Source organism: Oncorhynchus masou, chromosome 16, assembly GCF_036934945.1.
Source record: "Oncorhynchus masou masou isolate Uvic2021 chromosome 16, UVic_Omas_1.1, whole genome shotgun sequence".
NCBI lineage: Eukaryota > Metazoa > Chordata > Actinopteri > Salmoniformes > Salmonidae > Oncorhynchus > Oncorhynchus masou.
The window spans coordinates 19,130,606-19,154,486 of record NC_088227.1 but is presented as its reverse complement, the minus strand read 5'-3'; the positions used below and the strand labels follow the sequence as shown (position 1 = coordinate 19,154,486).

Here is a 23,881-nt window from a genome sequence, read left to right as displayed (position 1 = left end):
GGGGACTGTGAAAAGACACACACAAAGGTTCAGACACATTGCCATACCAGGCAGTGATGCAACCAGTCAGGATGCTCTCGATGGTGCAGCTGTAATTCTTTTTGAGGATCTGAGGACCCATGCCAAATCTTTTCAGTCTCCTGAGGGGGAATAGGCTTTGTCGTGCCCTTTTCATGACTGTCATGGTGTGTTTAGACCATGATAGTTTGTTGGTGATGTGGACACCAAGGAACTTGAAGCTCTCAACCTGCCACACTACAGCCCAGTTGATGAGAATGGGGGCATGCTCGGTCCTCTTTTCTTGTAGTCCACAATCATCTCCTTTGTCTTGATCACGTTGAGGGAGAGGTTGTTATCCTGGCATCACACGGACAGGTCTCTGGCCTCCTCCTTATACAGTAGGCTGTCTCATCATTGTCAGGCATACCACTGTTGTGTCATCGGCAAAATTAATGATGGTGTTCAATTCATGCCTGGCCAACGCAGTCATGAGTGAACAGGGAGTACAGGAAGGGACTGAGCATGCACCCCTGAGGGGTCCCCGTGTTGAGGATCAGTGGGGCAGATGTGTTGTTACCTACACCTTCTTGAGCCTTGTTGGTTAAGCTTTAGCTACCTGCAGATTCATATTCCAGAATTTCATGCATAATGGCTTGCTATGACAATCTATTTGTACTGTAGCTATAGGTTGGAATTATGGTTAATTGTTTAGCTAACTAGCTAACTAAGTACATGTCTCAACAAAAGACAAAAGCCTTCTATTGCATTCCATGTGTACATGTCTAGACAATAGTGACCCATCCACTTAGTTAGATGTGGCTGGGGGTGGTTATAGCATTTCTTTCACATGACCCTTCAATTTAGACAAGTGTCTGGGTAAGCATCATCTAATAATTATAAAATATTTTTATCTGGACACTTTTAAAGTCAGATTAGGGTATAGGCCAAGGACTAGATAAAGTGTATGTTTACTTAGTGTAGGCTACTACTTTCTCCACTTTTTGTCTCAAAATCTTTGGTTGTTTACTACACTACTTTACTCACTCTATTTAGCACATGGCCTCATGTGCGAATCCTTTAAGGAGATGGGTGGTTTCTAATGCTTAAGAGGGAGTGAACAATGCTGAATAGGTGTAGACAAAGAAGAGCTCTCCGATAGGTGTACCAAAACATTCACGGTGCATTTTCTCAAAAGTGTGGTTTCAAGTTTTTAAGTTTTCAAAGCAGAATTACTTTCCCGTTGTTCCTCAACTGTAGTGTAGGATATATCATTTTGTAACTCTGAATCTCTACTTTTATCCAATGTAAAAAAAACACTATTTCAAATTTTGCTACTTGAGACCGAATCGAGGCAGTGGGTCACAAATGCTTGCTGGATTCCCTTGCATTCAATGCTAACAGCGGCAACAATGTCATACTCTTTTGACCAGACAGAATCAGATAAATGGGCTACACATACTGAGACAGAGGGGCACTGTTTCGTTCGCTCTGATGTTTTCTTCAGGGGAGATACAGTTGAAATCGCAAGTTTACATACACCTAGGTTGGAGTCATTAAAACTTGTTTTTCAACCACTCCACAAATTTCTTGTTAACAAACTATAGTTTTGGCAAGTCTGTTAGGACATCTACTTTGTGCATGTGTAGCGTGGTTTGTTCTGCATTGTGTACTGTTAATTAGGACACTGCCACAACTGGAGGTCTGCTGGTTGAATTATTTTTATTTGCCCTGCACACGAAGACAACACACAACACACAATATTTTAGCCCTTGGCGCAGTCATAGCTCTCAGGCACCTGCACATGGACACTCACTCAAACACTGTCCCAAGTACTCACAAGTTACAATAGATACCCTAGTTAGCGAGTTCAGTGAAACTTGTTAACATAAATCTTTATATTGTCCACATTGTAACAAACTTATGGTTGCATAACAGCACATTGTGTAACATTACCATGGTTTTATATTGAACAATTTTGGAGCCAAGGTCTGGCAAAAGAGGAGGTATGGAAATACAGATAACCCACGATGGGCCAAACCAAAATATACTAAACTTTTACAATCACGTGTATGTACAATATTGATATGAAAAAGTGTTTGTACACCAAAGAATAACATTAGCCATGCAGCTGTAATTAAATAAAAAAACATACTGAATTATTATCAAATTATTAACATCCCCTCTTGAACTGACCAATTTGAATTGGTCCTTGCGTGCAATTTGGTGCATAATCTAGGGGAACAACATCACACTGCTACACATGACACAAGTAATGTTTCCAACAATTGTTTACAGACAGATTATTTCACTTATAATTCACTGTATCACAATTGAGTCAATTGGAGGTGTACTTTGGTGCAAAAAGTGCAAATCAATCCCAGAACAACTGTCACGGCTGTTGAAGGAAGTGGACCAAGGTGCAGCGTGGTGAGTGTACATATTCTTTTATTTAGAAAAGATGCCGAACAAAACAATAAACACTACAAAACAAACCGTGAAGCTAACGGCTATGTGCCATAAACAAAGTCAACCTCCCACAAAGACAGGTGGGAAAGGGCTACCTAAGTATGGTTCTCAATCAGAGACAACGATAGACAGCTGTCCCTGATTGAGAACCCTACCCGACCAAAACATAGAAATACAAATAATAGAACATAGAATACCCACCCCAAATCACACCCTGACCAAACCAAATAGAGACATAAAAAGGATCTCTAAGGTCAGGGCATGACAACAACAGCAAAGGACCTAGTGAAGATACTGGAGGAAATAGGTACAAAAGTATTTATATCCACAGTAAAAACAAGTCCTACATCGACATAACCTAAAAGGCCGCTCAGCAAGGAAGAAGCCACTGCTCCAAAACCGCCATAAAAAAGATAGACTACGGTTTGTAACTGCACATGGGGACAAATATCGTACTTTTTGGATAAATGTCCTCTAGTTTGATGAAACAAAATAGAACTGTTTGGCCAGAATGACCATCGTTATGTTTGGAGGAAAAAGGGGGAGGCTTGCAAGCTGAAGAACACCATCCCAACTGTGAAGCACGAGGGTGGCAGCATCATGTCGTGGAGGTGCATTGCTGCAGGAGGGACTGGTGCACTTCACAAAATAGATACCATAATGTGGGAAGAAAATTATGTGGATATATTGAAGCAAAATCTCAAGACATCAGTCAGGAAGTTAAAGCTTGGTCGCAAATGGGTCTTTCAAATGGACAATGACCCCAAGCATACTTCCAAAGTTGTGGCAAATGGCTTAAGGACAACAAAGTCAAGGTATTGGAATGGCCATCACAAAGCCTTGACCTCAATCCTATAGAAAATGTGTGAGCAGAACTGAAAAAGTGTGTGCGAGCAAGGGTGCAAAATTCACCCAACTTATTGTGGGAAGCTTGTGGAATGCTACCCAAAACAGTTGACCCAAGTTTAACAATTTAAAGGCAATGCTACTAAATACTAATTGAGTGTATGTAAACTACTGACCCACTGGGAATGTGATGAAATAAATAAAATCTGAAATAAATCATTCTCTCTACTATTATTCTGATATTTCACATTCTTAAAATACAATGGTGATCCTAACTGACCTAAGACAGAGAATTTTTACTAGGATTAAATGTCCAGAATTTAAATTAGTTTAAATGTATTTGGCTAAGGTGTATGTAAACTTCCGACTTCAACTGTATATTCAGCTTCTTGCGAATTGAAGGAAATATATGAAACACAGAGAGACAAAAGATAAATTATTTTGTACCTTTTTATATATTTTCCATGGTAAATGTTTGGCATGCTTGGAATCTATGAATACACCCCACTGCCCGAATGTCAAGTACTTATGATCATGTTGCACAGTACTGCAGCCAGACAACAATCGCTCACCCTTAGGAACTACGGTGATGTCCTCTCTTGAGACAGCTTAGCTGATAATTATATTTTACTGTCTGGAAATTATTCCTTTCTCATTGTGATTTTACAACACCAACACAGAGCATTAAGCACATTAAGGGCTGGATTCCATCCTTATTGCCCAAGTATCGCAGATGATCCATGTTAAATTGTCATGGTCATTTCCATTTGAGCCTACGTACAGTATACAGCGTTGACTGTGAATGCAGTCTCCTCGACCACAGGAACATTCAATGACAATTAATGCCATTCATATAGCCCTTACTAACAGGAAGCAGTAGGGTGAATTCAGAAAAACTTTTTGCCTTTCGGTCTTCTCTAACATCTTTTGATATCTATCCAAAAACTTAACCCCACACATGATACATTTCTGAAATGCCCAAGATGTTGCCTAATCACACAAAAATATCAAATGTTTATATCATATTCACAGGAGGCATTACACACCCATTTGTGTATACTTAGCCAGAATCATATTTTCAGTTTGCATATATTGAACTGGGACAGCAGGGTAATAAACTGGGTCACCATTAATATCGTCCTAATTGTATCCCAATGACAATTCAATTCACACTTTGTTGTTATATCTTGAGGATTTCAGAAATGAATCTGGTGTTGGGATAATACTATGCTGGATAGAGGTCGAACAAGGTTACAAAAGACGGAAATGCAAAAAGTGGGACAGCTTAATCCTGACAATTTTTCCACTTCCTGACGGGCCGCTCCCAGGTGGTGATGGTAGGAAACAACACCTCCACTTCGCTGATCCTCAACACAGGGTCCCCACAAGGGTGCGTGCTCAGCCCCCTCCTGTACTCCCTGTTCACCGATGACTGCGTGGCCACGCACGCCTCCAACTTAATCATCAAGTTTCAGGAGGCTGAAGAAATTTGTCTTGGACCCTAAGACCCTCACAAACTTTTACAGATGCACAATTGAAAGCATCCAGTTGGGCTGTATCACTGCCTGGTATGGAAACTGCACCACCTGTTACCGCAGGGCTCTCCAGAGGGTGGTGTGGTCTGCTTGCCTGCCCTCCAGGACACCTACAGCACCCAACGTCACAAGAAGGCCAAAAAGACCATCAAGGACATCAACCAACACAGCCACGGCCTGTTCACCCCGCTATCATCCAGAAGGCAAGGTAAGTACAAGTGCATCAAAGCTGTGACCGAGAGACTGAAAAACAGCTTCTATCTCAAGGCCATCATGCTGTGAAATAGCCATCACTAGCCGGCTACCAGCCAGTTATTCAACCTTGCTCGCCCTATATACATAGACATGGAATCACTGGCCACTTGTACATACTGTATTCTATTCTACTGTATTTTAGTCAATGCCACTCTGACATTGCTCGTCCTAGTATTTATGTATTTCTTAATTCCATTCTTTTACTTTTAGTTTTGTGTGTATTGTTGTGAATTGTTAGATATTACTGCACTGTTGGAGCAAGGAACACAAGCACTTCGCTACACCTGCAATAACATCTGCTAAAAATGTGAAAGTACACATGTTGCAGAAGGGATTTCTGCCAAAAACCGCATTTCTATTTAAAAAATAACTAAGTTCAAATGCGTCTCCGTGAAGTAGTGATGCGCATTATATGCCTAGTTTCCTGAAACAAATCACATTTGTGTCAGGACCCGGTTTCGAACCTGGGTCTCCGGAGTGAGAAACAGTCACTTAACCAACTGAGCCACGAATAGACAGCAGAACCCAGAAAATGAGGCAGACACAGCAGTACTTAAGACGGTGTATTTAATAAAGAAAAAATCCTAAAATACAAAAAAAATGGCAAATCCAAAAGGTGGTAGGTAAAACACAAAAAGACCTCAAAAGAAACTCACCAAAAAATAAACAAAAACAAAAAACAGAATACCACAAGAACGTCACCCGGAATCGACAAGAGCACACAGAACACTAGGGCAGGGTGCTAACATACAAACACAGAGCACAGAACTGAGGGAAACAAAGGGTTTAAATACAATCAGGGGAAACGAGACACAGGTGCAAATGATAATGGGGATCAAGGGAAAAACATAGGGACAAAAAGCACAATGGGGGCATCTACTGACCAAAACCCGGAACAACCCTGGCCAAATCCTGACAGAATCCCCCCCCCCTAGGAACGGCTCCTGACGTTCCTACCAGCTCTCTCAGGGTGGAGAACCCTGAACTGACGAATGAGGTCAGGGTCCAGGATGTCTTTGGCAGGAACCCAGGAGCGCTCCTCAGGACCGTAGCCTTCCCAGTCCACCAGATACTGCCAGGACCGCTGCACCCGGCGGGAATCCAGTATCCGGTGGACGGTATAAGCCGGCTGGCCTCCAATGACACGAGGCGGAGGGGGAGGTCTGTCTGCCGGGACAAGGGAGAAAAAACAACAGGTTTTAACAATGACACATGAAATGTGGGATTAATCTTAAGGGATCTGGGTAAGTGTAGGCGATAAGAAACTGGGTTAACTCTCCTGGCAACCTTGAAGGGACCGATGTATTTTTGGGACAGCTTGCGAGACTCCACCCGTAGAGGTAAGTCTCTTGTGGAGAGCCAGACTCTCTGGCCGGGGCGCAGGGTAGGCCCGGGACGGCGACGTCTGTTGGCTTGTTGTTGATACCTCTGTGAGGAACGCATCAGATTAAGACGGGTCTTCCTCCACATAAGCCGACAGCGTCTGACGAACCTCAAGGCTGAAGGCACTCTGACTTCTGCCTCCTGGTCCGGGAACAATGGAGGAGCATAGCCAAACTGACACTCGTGCGGGGACATACCAGTGGAGGAGGAGCGCAAGGTGTTGTGCGCGTATTCGGCCCAAACAATAAAGGATGACCATGTGGACGGGTTGTCACGAGTCATACATCGGAGGGTGGTTTCCAGCTCTTGATTCATCCTCTCTGTTTGGCCGTTGGACTCCAGATGGTACCCTGAAGATAGACTGGCAGAAGCCCCCATGAGTTGGCAGAAGGCGTTCCAAAACCTTGAGGCGAACTGGGGACCTCTGTCAGAAACCACATCTTGAGGAATGCCGAAGACTCGGAAGACATGATTAATTACCAACTCAGCCGTTTCCTTGGCAGAAGGTAACTTAGTCAGAGGGACGAACCTGGCCGCCTTTGAAAACCTGTCGATTATGACTAGGATAGTAGTATTGCCATGGGATGGAGGAAGTCCAGTAATAAAGTCCAATGAGATATGGGACCAGGGTCTGTGGGGAACAGGTAAAGGGTGAAGGAGTCCTTGAGGGCGGAGGTGAGAAGATTTGCCCTGGCAGCACACGGGGCAGGCATTGACGAAAGTGGCAACGTCTTCTCTTATGGTAGGCCACCAGAACTTACGCTGGATGAACTCCAAGGTGCGACCTACGCCCGGATGACAGGTGAGGCGAGAGGAGTGCCCCCACAGAAGGACCTGAGTCCTCACTGCTTTGGGGACAAACAACCGATTGGCAGGGCCTCCTTTAGGGTCCGGTTCGCTAGCTTGAGCACGTCTCACGGTATCCTCAACTTGCCACGAGATCGGAGCCACAATCTTAGCAGCAGGAAGGACAGGCATGTCCGTGTCATCTCGAATGGCAGGAGCGTAGACTCGGGACAGGGCATCCGGTTTGAGATTCTTCGACCCGGGCCGATAGGTGAGGATAAACTGGAATCGATTGAAGAAAAGAGACCATCTAGCTTGTCTAGAGTTCAATCGCTTCGCCTGCTGGATATACTCCAGATTTTTGTGGTCCGTAAGCACTTGAAACGGGTGAGAAGCCCCCTCGAGCCAGTGTCTCCATTCCTTCAATGCCATCTTAACCGCTAGGAGTTCACGATCCCCCACATCGTAGTTCCTCTCAGTCGGGGTAAGCCGGTGTGAGAAGAAAGCGCACGGATGAAGCTTCTTGTCTTCACCCCTCTGAGACAGGACAGCTCCAACACCAACCTCTGATGCGTCTACCTCCACCACAAATGGTTCATCCGTAGTCAGTAGTATCAGGATGGGAGCAGAGAGGACGCGCTGCTTGAGTCCTTGGAAGGCCGTCTCAGCTTCTCTTCCCCACAAAAACCTTGCATTGCCACCTTTGGTTAAAGCTGAGAGAGGAGCTGCCACCAAACTGAAGTTCTTGATGAACTTGCGGTAAAAGTTTGTGAAGCCCAGGAAACGCTGAACATCCTTAACGGATTTGGGGGTGGGCCAATCCGCTACCGCCCCTACCTTCCTAGGGTCCATTTGGACTCGACCGGGTTCCACTACAAATCCCAGGAATTGTACTCGGGATGAATGGAATTCACATTTTTCCGGCTTAACGTACAGATGGCTGTCCAGGAGGCGTTTGAGTACTTGTCTGACATGCTTAGTGTGTTCTTGAAGGGAGCTCGAAAAGATGAGGATGTCATCCAAGTAAACGAACACAAATATGTTAAGCATATCCCTAAGCACATCGTTTATGAGCGCTTGGAACACCGCTGGGGCGTTGGTCAGGCCGAAGGGCATCACCAAGTATTCATAGTGACCAGTAGGCGTGTTGAAAGCGGTCTTCCACTCGTCACCAGGTCTGATCCGCACAAGATGGTATGCGTTCCGCAGGTCAAGCTTAGTGAAAACAACTGCTTCCTGGAGCAGCTCGAAGGCTGTGGCCATAAGGGGTAGCGGGTAACGGTTACGGACAGTTATGTCATTGAGTCCCCGGTAGTCGATGCAAGGACGTAATCCACCATCTTTCTTGGCCACAAAGAAAAACCCTGCTCCCGCCGGGGAGGTGGATGGACGCATGAGGCCTGCTTCCAGAGAGTCCTTGATGTAGGTATCCATAGCAGCTCGTTCGGGTGGAGATAGGGAAAGATCCGACCCCTGGGGGGCAAGTGCCCGGAAACAGGTCGATGGGGCAATCGTAAGATCTATGGGGTGGTAGCATGGTGGCCCTCTGTTTGCTAAACACCAGTTTGAGGTCATGGTAACACTCGGGAACTCGGGTCAGGTCGATGGATTCTAAAGACTCGGGAGTAGAACTCGGGAATTCTGGAAAATACAAGTAGCTTGGCACGTAGGACCCCACTGCTTGATAGTGCCCACAGACCAGTCGATGTGAGGGTTATGGCTGTGAAGCCAGGGGTATCCAAGGACGAGAGGGAACTCGGAACAGGAGATCAAATGAAAGTTCATCAATTCCTGGTGTTGTGAAACTGAAAGTCTCAAGGAGGTAGTGACATGAGTGACAAGTCCAGATCCCAAAGGGCTTCCATCCAATGTAGTAACCCTCATGGGGTCACTTAGAGGTTCAGAGGGAACGCCATTCTCCTTCGCCCAGACACCATCCATGAAGTTACCTGCGGCTCCAGAGTCTACCAAGGCTTGAAGGTGAAGCTTGTGGTTGTCCCAGGAGAGGGTGACTGGAATGAGCAGACGGGAGTTGGACGGACGGGAGGAGGTTATGTTTCCCGTTACAGTTCCCCCCGGTCTGTACGGGACAGAGCGTTTCCCTGGAGCCCGGGACACGTGGAACGGAAATGGCCCGGTTTGCCGCAATATAGACAGCGTCGCTCCCTCATCCGGCGGTCTCTCTCAGTCTGGGAGATGCGTCCAATCTGCATGGGTTCCAGTGGAGCCAGCGATGATAAAGGTGGGGACTCGGAGCTGGGACTGATAGGGGCTAGAGGTCTACGGTTGAGTTCTCTCTCTCTCAGACGCTGGTCAATGCGTGAGGCCAACTTGATCAGGGACTCGAGATTGTCCGGTGGTTCCCGAGTGGCCAGTTCATCTTGGATAGTGTCGGAAAGGCCTTTCAGAAAGCACACCGTGAGCGCCTCGTTGTTCCAGCCACTCGCTGCTGCCACCGTGCGGAACTGGATGGCATAGTCCGTCACGCTGCGCCAACCTTGATGGAGAGTCAGGAGCTGTTTGGCTGAGTCAGAACCACTGCTTGGGCCTTGAAACACTCGTTTGAATTCCTCAGCAAAGGCAGAGTAGCTGGCACAGCAGGAACTATGGGCATCCCACACAGCAGTAGCCCAGGCCAGGGCTTTTTCCGACAGCAGGGTGATGATATATGCGATCTTAGACCGGTCGGTGGGAAACGACGAGGGTTGCAGCTCAAAGGAGAGAGAACATTGAGTGAGAAACCCTTTACAAGCACTTGGATCACCTGAGAACCGTTGGGGAGGTGGAAGACGAGGTTCAGCCAGGGGGTTAACTGCCATGGGTACGTGAACTTGAGGTACTGGGACGGGAACTGTTGCCGGGGTAAGTCGATCAGATATTTGCTTAATGGAAGTCAGCATCTCCGACAGAAGATGAGAATGTCTAGCCATTAAGGCCTCTTGCTGAACCAGGGCGGCCGTGGCGTTGGACAGTCTCCTGGTGGTGGGACAGCGTGGCAAAAAGGTCCTGGGAACTGGCTGCCTCTGGGTTCATTTTGGCTCTGTGTTTCTGTCAGGACCCGGTTTCGAACCTGGGTCTCCGGAGTGAGAAACAGTCACTTAACCAACTGAGCCACGAATAGACAGCAGAACCCAGAAAATGAGGCAGACACAGCAGTACTTAAGACGGTGTATTTAATAAAGAAAAAATCCTAAAATACAAAAAAAATGGCAAATCCAAAAGGTGGTAGGTAAAACACAAAAAGACCTCAAAAGAAACTCACCAAAAAATAAACAAAAACAAAAAACAGAATACCACAAGAACGTCACCCGGAATCGACAAGAGCACACAGAACACTAGGGCAGGGTGCTAACATACAAACACAGAGCACAGAACTGAGGGAAACAAAGGGTTTAAATACAATCAGGGGAAACGAGACACAGGTGCAAATGATAATGGGGATCAAGGGAAAAACATAGGGACAAAAAGCACAATGGGGGCATCTACTGACCAAAACCCGGAACAACCCTGGCCAAATCCTGACAATTTGCAGTTTGTTTTTCTTGTGTTTCGGATTATGTTGTGCCCAATATAAATGAATGATAAATAATGTATTGTGTCATTTTGGAGTCACTTTTATTGTAAATAAGAAAATAATATGTTTCTGAACACTTTTACATTATTGTGGATGCCAACATGATTACGGATAATGAATCGTGAATAATGATGAAACAGATGCACAAAGATCATGCCCCCAAATCATGCTAACCTCTCACCATTACCAATAACAGGGGAGGTTAGCATTTTTTTGGGGGGGGGGTATGATATTTATGCCTCAGTAACTTTCTCACTCATCATTATTCACAATTCATTCAGAATTATCCATAATCATGGTACGGTAGCATCCACACACAAGCTTGATGTCGTCATTGCGTGCTAGCAATATGGGACCAAATACAACTTTTAACTAAATTGAATACACTATAAGGGGCCGATTTCAACCTGAGCTGTACTCAATTTTCTCTCTATGCCTATTCTGACCTTGAACTTAATTATGAGATGCACCATATTTAATAAAGGGTTGGCTTAAGATAAATGTTCTGAAAACCCTATTTGAATGAAAACTACACAAGGAAATCTGTTGGCAATCAAGTGGGAGAGTTTTCAGCAGTCACAGTAAAGGTATTCATCATGCGCAACGGAACCACGCCTACAACGCCTGTTATGCACCTTCATAAGGTAAGTCTGAAGACCAACTGAGAGGTGCATAGGAAAGGCTTACGTAAGAAAGGCCTACATTTCCTAAGTCAGAGTCGGTCCCTAAGTGGATTTGTCCAAACACTATTGACACCTTCAACTGGGGGGAATAAATACCCAAAGCACATTCATTTCTAAATGGTAAATCAGATATGTATGAAAATACCCTTAAATAAAAGGTGACATTCTGTACAGTTGCCTCATGTGAAACATTGGATCTCCAATCCAACATGCGAAGAGTATACAGCCAAATTAAAAGTTTAACCTTCACCGTCCAAATAAATACATCTTGGAGTGCATGTATAGAATGTTACAACGGGTACATACAATTGTAGTAACCTTGGTGGGTAGCACATGTGACCTGCAGATCAGTGTAACCAGTAGCGTTGTCTGTCTAGCCAGACTGAGTTTCTAAATGGCCCAATCATCTGGTTGTGTAATTACCCTTCCATTTCTCCTGAGTTCCTTTCTTCAATTCTGTTTTTTTGGCTGCTGATACCTTGTTGACTCTGACTGCCCCTACCACATCAGTGCCATGTCTGGGGAGGAACAGACACCGTCATACTCCCACACAGCCAGTTGAAGTTGTCGGGGAATGAATTCATTCCAGATAATTGTTGTGAACCCTGTCTCCACATTGTGGAGGAGAGGAAGGGATGGGAGAAGGCAGGGCTGCTGCAGGCCAATAAAAGTGTCTGTGCCAAGGAACCCTGGCATCAAACAGGAGCAAAATTATGGTTGAGATTAATGGGGAAGGCTAAATGTTTCCACAGCTCTAGGTACCTATTTTAAAACCCGACAATGTTGACTGCCTTTTTGTCATTGTTGTTTGTTCTCCGTGAGCCACCCTCCAGTCTTAGGTAGGCTACTGTAAAACAAGTCAGAACAACAGGCAGATAATTGGAGAGCTATAGGCCACCCATACTTATGTGCATGTATGAAAGTTTAGTAGTGTATGTTACTAATATCTAAACCTTCATTTTGAATACACACATAAGTGAATTTGTCCAAATACATTTGGTTCCCTAAAATGGGGGGACTATGTACAAAAAGTGCTGTCGTTTCTAAATAGTTCACTTGATATGGATGAAAATACCCTCAAAATAAAGCTGTCATTGTCAGTCATTGTATCGTTTAAAATCCAAAGTGCTGGAGTACAGAGCCAAAACAACAAAAAATGTATCACTGTCCAAATACCTTTGGACCTCACTGTACGCAACAAACCATATATTGGATCTTCTGAGTAAACCATATTGTAAAGACTTGTTGATTGTGCAGAGAAGAGGCAGACAGTAAGAGTAAAGGGAGAAAGGATGGAATATTTTTTTTTAAAGGACAAAATAAATTAAATTCTCGTAGTTGTTATGTCTTGCATCAAGTTAATCTGGTACCTATGTACAGTGGCTTGCGAAAGTGTTCACCCCTTGTTGCCTTACAACCTGGAATTAAAATGGATTTTGGGGGGGTTTGTATCATTTGAATTACACAACACTCCTACCATTTTCAAGATGCAAATAATTTTTATTGTGAAACAAACAAGAAAGAAGACAAACAAACAGAAAACTTGAGCCTGCATAACTATTCAAATCAAATTTTATTTGTCACATACACATGGTTAGCAGATGTTAATGCGAGTGTAGCGAAATGCTTGTGCTTCTCGTTCTGACAATGCAGTAATAACCAACAAGTAATCTAACTAACAATTCCAAAACTAATTTCTTATACACAGTGTAAGGGGATAAAGAATATGTACATAAAGATATATGAATGAGTGATGGTACAGAGCAGCATAGGCAAGATACAGTAGATGGTATCGAGTACAGTATATACATATGAGATGAGTTCACCCCCCCCTCCCAAAGTCAGTACTTTGTAGAGCCACCTTTTGCAGCAATTACAGCAGCAAGTCTCTTGGGATATGTCTCTATAAGCCTGGCACATCTAGCCACTGGGATATTTGCCCATTCTTCAAGGCAAAACTGCTCCAGCTCCTTCAAATTGGATGGTTTCCTGCTGGTTTACAGCAATCTTTAAGTCATACCAGAGATACTCATTTGGATTGAGGTCTGGGCTTTGACTAGGCCATTCCAAGACATTTAATTTTTTCCCCTTAAACCACTCAAGTGTTGCTTTAGCAGTATGCTTAGGGTCATTGTCCTCCTGGAAGGTGAACCTCCGTCCCAATCTCAAATCTCTGGAAGACTGAAACAGGTTTCCCTCAAGAATTTCCCTGTATTTAGTGCCATCCATCATTCCTTCAATTCTGACCAGTTTTCCAGTGCCTGCCCATTAAAAACATGGTGTTCTCGGGGTGATCAGAGGTGTTGGGTTTGTGCCAGACATAGCGTTTTCATTGATGGCCAAAAGGCTCAATTTTAGTCTCATCTGACCAGTACCTTCTTCCATATGTTTGGGGAGTCTCCCTTTTGGTGAACACCAAACGTGTTTGCATATTTTTTTCTTTAAGCAATGGCTTTTTTCTGGCCACTCTTCCATAAAGCCCAGCTATGTGGAGTGTACGGCTTCAAGTGGTCCTATGGACAGATACTCCAATCTCTGCTGTGCAGCTTTGCAGCTGCTTCAGGGTTATCTTTGGTCTCTTTGTTGCCTCTCTAATTTAATGCCCTCCTTGCCTGGTTTTGGTGGGCGGCCCTCTCTTGGCAGGTTTGTTGTGGTGCCATATTCTTTCCATTTTTTTATAATGGATTTAATGGTGCTCCGTGAGATGTTCAAAGTTTCTGATGTTTTTTATAACCCAACCCTGATCTGTACCTCTCCAGAACCTTGTCCCTGACCTGTTTGGCGAGCTCCTTGGTCTTCATGGTGACGCTTGCCTGGTGGTGCCCTTTGATTAGTGGTGTTGCAGACTCTGGGGCCTTTCAGAACAGGTGTATATATACTGAGATCATGTGACACTTAGATTGCACACAGGTGGACTTTATTTAACTAATTATGTGACTTCTGAAGGTAATTGGTGGCACCATATCTTATTTAGGGGCTTCTTAGCAAAGGGGCTGAATACATATGCACGCACCACTTTTCAGTTTTTCCATTTCACTTCACCAATTTGGACTATTTTGTGGATGTCCATTACATGAAATCCAAAGAAAAATCCATTTAAATTACAGGTTGTAATGCAACAAAATAGGAAAAACGCCAAGGGGGATGAATACTTTTGCGAGGCACTGTATATGACCGTATATGACAAATATTAGTGTCATCATTAAAACAATTAGCTAGAGTCACCTTTGTACATTTCAGTTCTTTTAATTGCCTTTATAGGTGAAACACAATTCATCAATGGTGTTGAGACATACAGAGACAGCTTCAAGAAAATACATTATTGACAAAAGTTGTGGGAAAACTAATGACAGGGTTTGGAGAATGTTTTCAAATAGACCCAGACCATCCATATTAAATCAGTGATACGTCTAAGTACAATATTGGTTTAGATCTAACCATCGTAATTTTCTAGCTCTTTGTCCTGGAAACATTATTTAATTAATAGGGAAATGTACAAATGAATCAGAGAAAATGATGTCTGGATTCTCTCTGCATTGATAGAACAATGTGCACCTCTAAATAATAGCCTATAACAAATAACATTACTTGATAAAGGTTGATAACTACTTTGTTGAATATTTGGAAATTTGTATTTTGGGATATCTTATTCTAATATGTATAAAGATGATGCCAGCAGTCATTTTCCAATTCATTGTAAAGATGAGAACTCCATCTTACGATCTCAACCCACTGTAATCACTTCCCACACGTTCTTGAAATGAAGACCCCAAATCTGTTCAACACCACATTACCTCTTGAAATTTGGCCCCTGAGGGAATTTCTCATTGATGCTCCAATTCTTTTCCTGATGTTGGAAAAGAACAGTTGAGAACACTGACTGCTTCCAAAATACAACCGTCCCTATTCGCCTGCCCAGGTAAAGAGCGAAGCTTTGTTTGCCCGCCAAGTTCCGTCTTTCCAAAAACAGTATATCAATCTATCCAGGGGCATTGTCCTGATCAACTGGCATTGGGGATTCAAGAGGAATAACAAATGCAAAAAGCTCTATAGAAATAAATATAAAGACACTTTTAAACAACATTGTTCCGTCGCTTCACAAACACAAACAACAATAGCTCACACAGCAACATTTAAACGTACTGCAATATATTCACTTCCCCTATTGGTGGGAAAACAAGACTACCATATTAAGCTAACTAAAGCAACACGGAAGAGCAGATTAACATGTTGCCATTTTAAAATGTTGGCATGAACGTGGATGAACAAATAATGCCAGTGTTTTGTCGTCCCTTTCCAATCATTACAGTATGCTGTGAGTTGCTGCACTGCGGAACAATTCAATGTGGAATGTTTATGAAACTCTCTTACCAAATCTAAGTTTAATGGCTGCGGGTTTAGTAACCTCTACAGCCATATGTGTATTGTAAATACATGGCTCTGGCAACCTCTATCCATAGAAGGGTCAGACTAAATGACACTTTAAACACAGGTCACAACACAGAGGTTGTCCTAAATCGAAGTGAGCAAAATGAAGTAGTAGTGATTGGACCAATACCAGACATCCATTTCTGCATGTGTTATTCAGTAGTAGAGCATCTGAAGGTTTAAAAAATATATACATGACAAATATAACATAGTCGTGATGATGATGTTGGTACGCTGACCAAGATAAAGTACTTTATGCAAAACCTCCTCATGCAAGGCACTGTAAAGGAACATAACATTGCTATCCAGCAAATAAACACACACAGGATTCACAAATAGATGACTAAAGCCAGAACTACACATCGACCTGTTCCTTTTGAGCACACATTGACAATGCTACAGCTTTTAAAAACTCCCTCATGTTTGGTATTCTTTGGGTTTGAAATATAGGCCTCAGCCTGAATATTTGGTCCAGATTGGAGGATTTTGCTTCCCTTGTTGCTCATACTGGATTTGTACAGATTGCAGAATGAGAACAGAACGGTTAAGATTGTTGATAGTTCTGTACAGGAAAGGTGACCCTACTGAATACCCAAGGCATGTGCAACACCAACTGAGAATCAATTATAGGGGGCGTATTAGATATACCATAAATATTTACACAACACATAGCCAGTTAAAGATTAATGTCACAGTATGTAAATCCCAAACTCCATTCTCCGCTTAGCCCTTCCCTTTTCTACAGAACTATGCATTTCCCCACTTCCCTTTTCAGTACATCTCACTGACTGGACCAGCTGATTAAGTCAAATATTGTACAGTAAAAACAATACAGCCCTGCTGCTCTGGAAGCTACAACCCTGGGGTGACACTGTGGACTGGGGAGATCACCACTGGTTAGGGGCTAGCAGAAAAAGCAGGAGGAAGAAGAGAAGTGCTGGGTGGTCTAGAACTTGGTGCTGTGGCTGAAGCTGTCCGACATGATGATGTTCTTGTAGAAGTTGTCAGAGCGCGCCGAGCAGTAACCTTTGACCTTGTCAATGACTTGGTGCACTGGGATTATGGAGGAGGAGGAGGAAGAGGAGGCCTCACCATCCAAGGAGACACTTTTAGGATTGGTCTGGTTGGAGTAACCTTTACCTGTCCAAAGGTGAGGAGAGATAATGTCAATCTTTGTGCTCTTTAACAATAGTGCACAGTACATTTCATTATTTTCTTTCCTTAAGCTCACAATGGCACAAAACTAATGGCAAAAGACAATTGAAAAATAAGCAAGTGAAAACCACATCACTGAACACATACACAAAGTAGATCTTAGGCCGAGATTCAATCAGATCGAGCGTTGACCGGCGATAGCAGACACCCGATTAGCAGATGTTTTGGCTGCGTCGGAGGTGGAACTGTGTTGGAGCTGTCAAATCGGTGAGCAGCTGCTCTTGCGATCATTGTCACGAAGCCACGAAGGCTGCATGAAATTTCTCTTAATTCAACTCCGTACAGCCAATGGCAATGTCCTCTTTAGGTATAATGCCTGGAGCCGCTTGTGGATTTGACAGCTCTAATGCAGTTCCACCTCCGACACCATCAAAACATCAGTAATGCGGATGTTGGCCAAAGTGGATCTGATTGAATTGGGCCCTAAATCTATATACAATGATTGTGTATATATGATTGTAGGTTGAATATGTGGCACTCATTTTAAACAATTCTAATGCATAGGCTTTGCAAAGATGATTTGCCTGTGTTTTCCTGTAACACAGCATGTTTCTTTAGCTTAGAAAATGTTTAAAGTTTAGGTTTATGTCTAGTTCCGTCCCAATCTCAAATCTCTGGAAGACTGAAACAGGTTTCCCTCAAGAATTTCCCTGTATTTAGTGCTTGTTTAAATGGAGTCCCAATATTTTCTGAGCAACAATTCTCATGCATCTCTGCATTCTGGTAGAATTCATTCCTATACGTGCATGCACATTCAAACAATCTTGAAATTCAACCGCGCACAACGGACAACTACACATATCTGTGTATCTTTCCAACATGCTTGAACCGCTTCCATCTGTTTTTGCCTTATTCTTGCTTCCTTTGCCAAGTGATAATACATTTGGGTTGGTCTTTGACATTTGATAATGTCAGGGCTAAAACATCCATTGGAGGTTTTGAATAGAATGACTTGAGTGGGTCAATTAAGCACAGAACACAGGCTATCCAAAGCCTTTGGCATCTTTAGTAACAGAACCGCTGGCTGTCTCCTCACTCCTGACACGATATGTATGTCTATTTTCAGTTTGAGAGACAAACAGCTATAATCACGATCACATATTAATCACTGGTTATTCATGAAATGGCATCCTCACTTTGATCCTGTTATTTCACCAAACCAGTTATCAACTTATCTCATACACTCAGTAGTCCTCACATTGCACATGTGTTCTTGATGAGGTAATGTGTACACTGAACCCACCCTATTACTCCTTAAAGAGTGTCCACAATAAAAACAACGTTTATTCCGCAATGTCAAGTAAGGTATTGTAGGACACCTCGATGGCAGCTTCACGCACGATTCTCACCCCTTCGTTTCTCACCCACTGCTTTATAGGCTCTGTCAGACTAGATTAGTCCATTAGCAGGGGGATGCCATTAATCGTTGGATCAGTCCAATATGACAACATCACAGAGTAAATTGCAGATTATCTCACCAATGCACACGCCTGGAAGCAATAGGATAGTGTACGCCTGACTCGGATGCACAATGGTTTTCTCTTGACAAATGATCTTTCACATTACCTGAGATCTCCGTGAAATTAAGATAATTAGGTAATTAATCATCTTATTATCACAAGGTCTGTGTAGACACATGTAATAAGGCACAAACATCATGCTTGAATTGTGCATTTGGTTGTCAAGTATAGGTGAGGGTGATAGCACTATCTCCATCCAATGGGTCAGGGATGCACACAAACACACACGTCTACAATTTTCCATGTGACAGTTGAATGCTGAAATGCAAGCTGTGGGTTTTACTGTGGTATCATTGCTGCTAGCAGAAAACAGAGGCATCCTAGGGGAGCAGAATTAGTGTGGTATGAGTGAGTGAGTGAGTGACATCCAGAACCACTGAGAAGAAGGCAAAGCAGCTCATCTGCCAAACTCTCTTATTGGTCAGATGATATTACTACAACTGTATTTATATTACTTCATGTCCATGTTTAAACCAAGTTAAACATGAATGTTATTAAGTTGTTATAGCATATTATCTTTGATGGAAATCTCAAAATGTTTTTCATTGACTTTAGAGAGAACAATGGCAGAATAGAGGTCTTTGTCATACAGGGTCTTCATGTCACCATTCAGTCTGGATTCAATCTAACTATCAAAGGAAGCATTTGGCATCAAAACTAAATGCACACATGCCAATTTTTGTGTTAATGTCAACACAATATTTCTGTTTTAAACGGTAAAATGTGTTATTGTTCTGTGAGACACACCAGTGTTAAGGGAAAGTGCACACGCCCAGCTGTTAGGTTGAATCCAGGCCTTCATGTTCAAAAGGTGAAAGGCCAATAACACAACATCACATCACACTGTAAGGAAGCATGGAGTCAGGCTGGCTTTGATGCAGTTCAGTTACCTCAGGAGGTTTTCCTTCGTGCTATTGGTGGGCTACATCTACACACACCACAAACATAAATACATACAGGAGGTCAGCCACCATGTAGCCCAGGAATAACTATTATACACTAAAAGCAAGAAAACAAATGTTTCACGCAGTCCTTGTAGACATACAGTACCAGTCAAAAGCTTGGACACACCTACTCATTCAAGGATTTGTCTTTATTTTACTATTTTCTACATTGCAAAATAATAGTGAAGACATAAAAACTATGAAATAACAAATATGGATTCATGTAGTAACCAAAAAAGTGTGAAACAAATCAAAATATATTTTATATTTGAGATTCTTCAAAGTAAGCCACCCTTTATCTTGATGACAGCTTTGCACACTCTTGGTTCTTCACTATTATTCTACAATGAAAATGGTAAAATGGTTAAAAAAAAAGAAAAAAAGAAAAAGAAAATGAGTAGATGTGTCCAAACTTTTGGACTGGTACTGTATATATTTTTGTGAATAAATATGAAGGGGAGAAAAGGTCATGTAAAGTATCCTTCTTTTCAGAACTACAAAAAGTAAACTTTGGTATGAACAAAATGTAGATCAAAGAAACAGACCAACTGAAAGTAAACAAACCGATGTGTGTGGCTTAATATTAGACCCTCCCACAGTGTCTTACCTGCATTACTGTTGCGCTTTGCAAAGGGGTTTAGAGTTGCTTTGGCCTTGGAAGTCCAGTTTGCTGTACTGGAGCCAAAAGAGCTGGAGGACAGGGACTTCCCCACCGTGTCTGAGCTGACCTTCTTGGTGTTGTTAGTGGCCGTCTTGCTCCAGTCTGTCACGCAACAAGAAACATTTCACATACTTATTCAGGCAAAATTAACAGTGAAGTGATCTTTGTTTACGAGTTTTATGGAGTTTCTGTGTATCAATTTGACTGTGTATAAAGCTAAGACCTCTCAGGTTTTATACTTTAATAACCATTTTTATTAGTTACTGTGAGTCCACAGGGCACTTTTACTGGACTCCTGTGCAGATATGGACTAGCTTATATTCCAGTGACTTTCAGTTCAATAGGAATTCTATTAACATTAGACAAGATTCAATATAAAATGTCAACTGAAAATATTTTAACAAGATTGTCACGACTTCCGCCGAAGTTGGCTCTCCTGCCCGTTCGGGCGGTGCTCGGCGGTCGTCGTCACCGTCCTATTAGCCACTACCGATCCCTTTTTTTCGTGTATCTGTTGGTTTTGTCTAATTGGTTTCACCTGTGTGTTGTTTAGTTAATTAGTGTCTGTATTTAATGTAGGTTGTCCCGCCCTTGTTTTGTGCGGGATTGTTTATGTTGTCTTTCATTTCGTCTGTCGGTGTTTTGTGTTTCCTATTCTCCGGTTAGTCTTTATCCTGTGTTGGATCATTTTCACCCTGTGCGTATTTGGGTTGAACGTTGTTTATTTTGTTCACCGGAGAATAAACTTTATATCGCTATCTGCTCTCTGCGCCTGATTCCACCCACCTTGACTAGACATGACAAAGATTTTTAGCTTAGAATCTTTATCACAATCACATAGGACTTTTTTAAGTACAGCAACATCACCCCCCTCACCCTAAAACCTGTTACGATATTAGTGTTGTGAATATCAGGCCAGATATTGTTCCTGAGAAGGAGAAGTCTCTTTGTTGTCTGTTTCCTGTCAGATCTTTACCTGAGTTGTCTGCCAGGCGGAATCTGCCACAACACAAGTATCTCCTCCACTGTTTCTGGACATTCTCCTTCAGTGCACAGTGGAATATGAAGATGAATAAACCTGTTAGCCAGAAAAGAACAATGGAAGAAATGGCTGTTTAATAACAAGGAAGATGACAGAGAGGACAAATAAAAGAGAGCAAGTTTGGTTCGTCTTTCAATTGCCAGATGTTGTACCAATGAGACCTCTGGTGGAACAAATAGTATACGACATGACACTGAGTAGATTACTTATTGTTGTTACCCACAGTAGGCTGCTGAGGGGAGGACAACTCATAATAATGTCTTGAAAAATGCTAATGGAATGGCATTATGAATTCGATACTATTTCACCTATTCCGCTCCAGGCATTACCACGAGCTCGTCCTCCCCAATTAAGGTGCCACCAACCTCCCTTTGGTCTTAACATATAATACATTAGAGACCTGCTTCGTACAAGAGTTTAAAGATAAACAAAAGACACCTTTGATCCAAACATTCACATATTAGTAACCAATACTACAGTGTATTTTCCTTTAAGGTGCACAGCGCACCATAGAATGGCCCTGTACCTTGCAGTGAGTTGGAGATGGAGAAGAGGTACATGAAGGCCAGGTTGACGGGTCCCCAGGCGAAGAAGGCGAAGCCCCAGGTCATGCCCAGGAGGAAGGTGAGACTGATGACGCTCCTCAGGTTCCTCAGCACCTCCTCACGCAGAGTGCGGTTGCTGCGCTTCCCGTTGCGACCGCAGATCTGGATCATAACCACGATGAACATGGCGACGTTCAGGAGGAAGATGACAGAGAAGTAGCCCACACACGTTACATAGAACACCACATGGCTCCGGATCCAACAGCTGGGAAGAGAGGAGGAGGAAGAGGGGAGGAGGAAGAGGCCAGGAGAGGAGATTGCCGTTGGTTAACTTACATGTTTTAGCTGGAAGGCTGGGCCTATATCACATATATTACATACATTATGCACTATAGTACATAGTTCTGGTCCTATAACTGACATAAGGGAAGACATACACTTGGATTACACAAGTCTAAGACTCCATCTACATACAGAATGTCATGTTTTTTATGTTTATGTTTTTTATCTCTTGAACTTGATGCAGGACTCACAATTCAGAAGAGCCTTGTCCAGTCTCCCCCTTTCCATACTCCATTTTCCCATAGGAGTTTTTGTCAATAGCTACCACTGTAGCAACTATCGCAGCAGGCAGACCTGAAAGTGAGACATAGGGGGAAATTATATATTTTTAACATTCAGGTATATGTAGGGTTGCAAAGAGAGGGTGTATTACTGGTAACTTTCAAAGTTCACCAGTAAACTACCAGAATGTTGGTAACTTTCAATTGTAATTTTTTATTGTATCACATGACATATGTACACCTTTTGGGGTACTTCAGATTATAACAGGTTTCTGTACTTATCTCTGGACATCTGTTAAATTAAAATTGAATGACAAAGCTGTAAAACATTATTCTAGATATAAACCATCAACTAAGTGAACACCATTGGCATTTAATATGAGGGTTTCAGCATGAAATATCCTTTATATTTTATAATGTCAATATGTCTTTATTGTAAATATTTTGGTGGCAGTTGTGAAAAAAGTAAATAGTTAGAATTCTGTAAACTGGCCGTTGGGGTGGGCTTGGTGTGGGATGTGGTATTTGGGGTGGGTTTGGTGTGGGATTTGGTATTTGGGGTGGGTTTGGTGTGGGATTTGGTATTTGGGGTTGGCTTGGTGTGGGATGTGGTATTTGGGGTGGGCTTGGTGTGGGATTTGGTATTTGGGGTGGGCTTGGTGTGGGATGTGGTATTTGGGGTGGGCTTGGTGTGGGATTTGGTATTTGGGGTGGGCTTGGTGTGGGATGTGGTATTTGGGGTGGGCTTGGTGTGGGATGTGGTATTTGGGGTGGGCTTGGTGTGGGATTTGGTATTTGGGGTGGACTTGGTGTGGGATGTGGAATTTGGGGTGGGCTTGGTGTGGGATGTGGTATTTGGGGTGGGCTTGGTGTGGGATGTGGCATTTGGGGTGGGCTTGGTGTGGGATGTGGCATTTGAGGTGGGCTTGGTGTGGAATGTGGCATTTGGGGGTTCGTGGATGGCTTTGACCATTTATTTGAATTCCTCACATCTTAATTATTGTTAAAAAGAGGTTTGGTCCATTTTGGATATTGGGTACTACATTTATTGAATAGTAGATGAATCCTATAAATTGAAATGACCAATCTGGGTTCAATTGTCTTTCAACAAAATAATGTTTCAGGAATTATAATCCTATCTGTTTCTAACTATAGAATCCGTTTCAGAACAATCTGAGATGGTGGGTATTGAAATCCTCTTTCTTGTGCTTTTTGAGGTGGAATGACTCATTTTTGATGAGATGCTTTTTTCATTAATTAAGCTATTTGAAATAATTACCAAAGTTACCATAGATTGCCATAGATGACCTGTTAAATAAAACATTTGAGACAGTTCTGGTAACTTTGGCAAATTACCGGTAGTTTTGCAACCCTAGGTAAAACTTTGAAATTCAGTGTATAGCGAGAATAATGCATACCATGCATTTGCATTTTA

General features: G+C 42.8%; 1 protein-coding gene across 11 annotated transcripts in view; it reads right to left on the bottom strand.

Annotated features, from left to right (window-relative positions):
* Positions 1-14,754: 14,754 nt before the first annotated feature.
* Positions 14,755-23,881, bottom strand: part of LOC135557605 (adhesion G-protein coupled receptor G6-like) — a 61,862-nt gene continuing 52,735 nt past the window's right edge. For 10 of the 11 annotated variants that reach the window (XM_064991028.1, XM_064991030.1, XM_064991032.1 and 7 more), the window contains 5 exons: positions 22,417-22,519; positions 21,865-22,148; positions 21,273-21,374; positions 20,243-20,398; positions 14,755-17,096 (listed from right to left, as the gene is read on the bottom strand). In XM_064991028.1, coding sequence (XP_064847100.1) covers positions 16,903-17,096; positions 20,243-20,398; positions 21,273-21,374; positions 21,865-22,148; positions 22,417-22,519 — 839 coding nt within the window. In that variant the 3' untranslated portion in view covers positions 14,755-16,902. Of the gene's footprint in view, positions 17,097-19,581; positions 19,620-20,242; positions 20,399-21,272; positions 21,375-21,864; positions 22,149-22,416; positions 22,520-23,881 lie in introns of all 11 variants that reach the window. The other variant, XM_064991034.1, reaches the window with a different exon arrangement.